The sequence below is a fragment of the Mandrillus leucophaeus genome, unplaced genomic scaffold (assembly GCF_000951045.1).
Source record: "Mandrillus leucophaeus isolate KB7577 unplaced genomic scaffold, Mleu.le_1.0 Scaffold920, whole genome shotgun sequence".
In the NCBI taxonomy this organism is placed as follows: Eukaryota; Metazoa; Chordata; class Mammalia; order Primates; family Cercopithecidae; genus Mandrillus; species Mandrillus leucophaeus.
Window position 1 is genome coordinate 1,000,947 of NW_012110031.1, and position 5,255 is coordinate 1,006,201.

Consider the following 5,255-nt stretch of genomic DNA (forward strand, 5'->3'; position numbering starts at 1 on the left):
ACATTTGAACCAGAAATTGGGTACTTTAATAGCAAAATTCCAAAATATGAGGTTCTAGCTTACCAGCTACGTGGCAAGAAACAAGAAAACTGCTAGAAAGATGGTAAGATGGTAAAGTCTTACCTGTGATTACTTGGAAAGCATCTCATGGTTAGCCTATTGCTTTATAAGTGATGGAAAGGATCAGTGTTGGAGTATAGAAACTCGGCTGCCTTTAGCAAGGTATTATAGGAGAAATAATTGGCTATGTGGGAGCAGAAATGAAAAAGAATATAGAGCATTCAGAAATGTGAAAGATTGAAGGGTAAGAAAATCTGACAACTTCTAAATCCCAGACAGACTAAAAAGAGCTTTGAGTGGGAGCCAATAAAATGTCTCAGTCGAACAGATCAACTCAGCCTTATGGCAAAGGCTAGATTAAGGATGTGGCCCTTTGTGAGTTCAAATGAACTTAGTGTATTCACCACTAAACTTGAGGGGTATGGTGCTGAGAAACAAGAAATACTTCTGGGAATTATGACTGGGAAAGGATTTGGGGTATGATTATTGGCACATGGAAGCAGAAATCTAACTTTGTGAGGAAATTGACAAAGAAACACAAGTCAGGACTAAAATCCTCTTTGATTGTTCAAGTGAGGAAACAGCTTTTGGGAGGAAAGAAAATATACCAAAGAGATACCTGCACCCTTATGTTTATTGCAGCACTATTCACAATCGCCAAGATGTGGTATTAACATGTGTCCAGCAACAGATGAGTAGATAAAGAACACATGGTGTACATACACAACGGAATAGTATTCAGCCGTAAAAAATAAAATCCTGACATTCACAGCAACAGAGATGGAAATGGAGGCCATTATGTGAAGTAAAGCCATGAACAGAAAGTTAACACCACATGTTCTAATTCATGGAAGCTAAAAAAAAAGACCTCATGGAAGTAAAAAACAGAATGGAGGATACTAGTGGCTGGAAAGGGAAGAGAAAAGGAAAAGACAGATTTGCTAAAGGACATAAAATTAGGAGGAACAAGTTGTAGTGTTTTATGACACAATAGGGTGACTGTAGATAATGATAACATTTTCAAATAGCTGGAAGAGAAGATATTGCACACCCCGAACACAAAGGATAAATGTTTGAGATGATGAATATGCTAATTAGCCTGATCTGATCACTACATCTTGTTTGTATGGAAACATCAAAATGTACATGTGTGTAATTATGTATTGATTAAAAATAAAATTTTAACAAAAATTAAGAAGACTTTTGGGATCTTAGCTTACGCCAGCAGGAAGCAGACTGCAAAGGTTGTGCTATTCCCAAGGAGGGCATACTCCCTAATATCCACTTCAAATGTGGACAAGGAAGATTATATACAAATTAATCTCCCAGAGGGATGCAAAGGGCTGAGGAAAACAGTGGATGTGGGAGTTTCTCTCAGAAAGCAGATCAGAATCAAAACAAGGTTAAGTGACTGTGGAAGGCGGAATTTCTAGAATAGCCCTCCAAAAATGTCCCACCCCAATCCCTGGAGCCCTCGAATAGGAGCTGTCACTCTTGTTGTGTTACATTAGATGGTACAGTTGACCTTCAAATAGGGAGGTTATCCAGGTGGGCCGATGAGTCCTTAAAAGCAGAGAGCTCTGCTTGAGCCCAGGAGGTAGATGCTGCAGTGAGCCACGATGGCGCCACTGCACTCCAGCCAACAGAGCAAGACCCTGTCTCTTAAAAGAGCAGAGAGCTTTCTCTGGCTAACTGTAGAAGTGAAAGAGAGACTAGAAGTATGAGAAGGACTCAGTGCATCATTGGTGCTTTGAAAATGGAAGGGCTGTGGGAGAAGAGAATGGTCCCCGGCTGACACCCTGCAAGGAAACAGGGACCTCATTCCCACAACCTCAAAGAAATGAATTCTGCCAACAACCTGAATGCGCTTGGAAGTGGATTCTTCCCCAGAGCCTCTGAGTAAGAGCCCAGCCCAGCCAGCACCTTAATGTCAGTTTCTTGAGACCCAAAGCAGAGGACCCAATTGAACCCACTCAGACCTCTGATATATAGAAGCTGTGAAATGACAAATGAGTACTGTTTAAGCCACTAAGTCTATCGTAATTTGTTGGACAGCAATAGAAAGCTGGCACAGCGGCCTTTCTCAGGCCTCTTCGTTGGTATTCCAGAAATTCTATGGCTGGTGATCGCTGTGGCTCTCATTCTCCTCCTTGACACAAAGCCTTGCCTTCCATGATTCATTCTTCCCCTTCCTGTCTTCCTTCGTTCTTATTGTAATAAGTGAACAAATGCTAGAAAGCTAGCTCTCTTTCGGGCATGGTGTTAGGTTTTAAGAATAATCACGAAGAGGCCAGAACTCTGACTGTCTGCCTCCCTGGTACTGTGATGATAGACTCATGCATGTCTCTGGGAAACTGGAGCTTGTGCTCACCCAGGTCATGAGGTCTGTATTGGAGATGTGTAAGGGCTGTTTCCCTGGTCTCTTAGAAGTTCCCTGCATTTGTTTAGAGCAGATTCTTTTTTTTTTAATTGATATTTTTCACAAAAAATATCTAACTTTATGACCAGTACCACTTATATAAAAAAGAATTCATTATCCATATACTTTTCCTATAAAAAACATTCATTTTGGAAAAATCTCATAAACCTTTGCCCAAGACATTGCTTACAAGCCGGAACTCCATAATTACCATGAAGCACAAACCACTGAAAATCCAGCTAGAAGAACATAGAGTACACTCTGCTAGTACACAGCACAGATAAACCTCGTGTTCATCGAACAAGAAAGGTGGAGTCTCACTTGAATTCTGGCCTACCAGAATATTAAAGGAGTTATTAAGAGAAAGTTATTTTATAAAGCACCCCTGCGGTGATTACTATTGTAAAGTTAAAAATCCCTGGGGAAAGTGTAAAACGTTTAATTTTGTAAATTGCCCTCCTAGTTGTGTTATGTAAATGTGAATGTTTATATGTGCCTGGTTTCTTTGAAAAAGGAATCACCTGTAGTGGTGTAGAGATTTCAAATGTGTAAAAGGAGACTCAAAGGAAGGCAGAAGGTTCTAGACTCAGTATTTCAATGGACATTTACTTTCATGAGCTTCAGCATCATACCCTGCAGATCACAAGGCTGAACAGCTGGGTGGAAAAATCACTAATTGTGGGAGGAAAAGAGGCACGACCTATGCTCAGTCTCCTTTAGGGACAGAGATGTTTCTAGGAGTACATAAATGATGGACTCCACAGGCAGTAACAGTGAATGGTGTGAGAACTGAGCTGCTGGGGGAGGAGGAACGGCAGGGAATATGGGAATTGGGAGAACCTTTAGCAGTTCACACTGTGCTATCTGCCTTCCTCATTTGTGTGTTTTCTGAGTCAGCATTAGCTAAATTTTCCAGAAGACCATCCACAAAGTACAGCCTGGGCGTTCAAGGGACGTCACTCATTTCCCCCAGTGACCTTGACAAGTCAGAAGCTTGAAAGCAGGGAAATCCGGATGTCTCGGTTATGAAGTGGAGCAGTGAGTGTGAGCCTCAGCATAGTTCCCGAACTCTCCATCCAGACTAGTGATTGAGCATCTGCCTCTCATACCACCAGTGGCCATCTGAGGTGTTTCCCTGGCTCTGAAGGGGTAGGCACGATGGCCAGGTGCTTCAGCCTGGTGTTGCTTCTCATTTCCATCTGGACCACGAGGCTCCTGGTCCAAGGCTCTTTGCATGCAGAAGGTAGGTTTCTTACCAGATTTCCAAACTGAAGCAAGGCGAGATCTTGCGAACTGTCCTAAGCCTCCTAAGCTGTTGACTATGGATTTCTGGGAATGAGGGTGACCCTCAATGTCAACAGCAGGTCTAATTGGTGGTATTGCTCTGGCAAAAATATTTTACCATATTGTCAGCTTCACCAAAATGATTGACATTTACCTTTGTATCATCTTGACTTTTACTTTTGGTTATGGAATATTTTTAATGAGGACATTTTGAAATAAAACATTGAAGAGAAACCATTTGATTTTTACTCTTTTTTGTATGGGTGGTGCTTAAATTTTTTGTAGCAATGGGATCTCGCTTTGTTGCCCAGGCTGGTCTTGAACTCCTGACTTCAAGTGATCTTACTGCCTCAGCCTACCAAAGTACTAGGATTACAGGCATAAGCCACTGCATCCAGAAGTAATACTTTTTTTTAAGATTATTTATAAAAATTAAAAGTAATAATTTTTATTAAGATTTCATTGAAGAAGCAAACCATGATTGTAAAAAATGTAAAGCAATCACTAAGCTTGGGAATAATGGGTAACTTTCACTAAAATTGGCCTATTTTTATGTTTTTGGGAGTGTTAGCATAATTATTTTAATTTTAATTTTATCATACCATGAATGAAGTGCAATGTTTTCAAAAAAACATTCAGTAAATAGCAAGTTAACAGGAAAAAAATCTGTAAAAATATAAGTTTGAAAATTAAGACATCGGCTGTCTACTAAAGGAATGACTTAAAGTGATTGCTGGGCTTTTGAGATGCCTAAATGGAAACCTCATTTTGCACTGTAGGCAAAAAATTGTAACCACAAATCACTCATTGCAGCTCTGGGCAAATGAAAATCTGAGCACTTTAATAGGAAAATGTGTGTTCCTATGCTGGAAGATGACCTGAGATATAAAATATGCTAGAAACAGACATCCAGAGTTGATTTATGTATTGTTGCATTACATTTTATAAGGGAGGTCAGAGTTATATGATTCGTTTTTTTTAAATACTGTTACTTTCAAATCAGTTTGGTCTTCTTTTAAATCCTCTGGGGAGACTATTTTTCCCCACAAAGCTGCCATTTTTGAAACTATTGGACACTGTTTTTTTGAAAATGACTCCATCACACTCTGGACTACGCTCAGCAAGGGAAAAAAAATTCTTAAGGAAATTACATTTCTGGCAACAACCAAAAGTCATCATAACCATATCAGAATAAAGTAGCTGATGAAGGTAAGTGAATGGGGGTGGGAACTATTTTTGAGGGCCAATTATATAGCGATCCAGAGCTAGGTGTGTATATACGATTTCATTTAATCCTCTCAAGAAGACAGTTTATAGGTGAAGTGACTTGCCCAATGTCATGCAGGCAGTACATAATAAATAATGGGTTTGAATTCAGCCCTATCTGATTCCTAAGCATATACTATTATCTGATTCCACATCCTTATATCTAATTCCTAAGCATACACTATTTCTACTATGTTTGCTGTTTCCTGAGAAATCTTAAGGGAGG

At 39.8% G+C, this 5,255-nt stretch overlaps 1 protein-coding gene across 1 annotated transcript in view; it reads left to right on the plus strand.

Moving 5' to 3' along the window:
• The first annotated feature begins 3,223 nt into the window (after nt 1-3,223).
• Nucleotides 3,224-5,255, plus strand: part of LYVE1 (lymphatic vessel endothelial hyaluronan receptor 1) — a 20,936-nt gene continuing 18,904 nt past the window's right edge. The window contains exon 1 of the mRNA XM_011969921.1: nt 3,224-3,722. Within this exon, the coding sequence (XP_011825311.1) occupies nt 3,638-3,722 (85 nt within the window). The 5' untranslated portion in view covers nt 3,224-3,637. The remainder of the gene's footprint in view (nt 3,723-5,255) is intronic.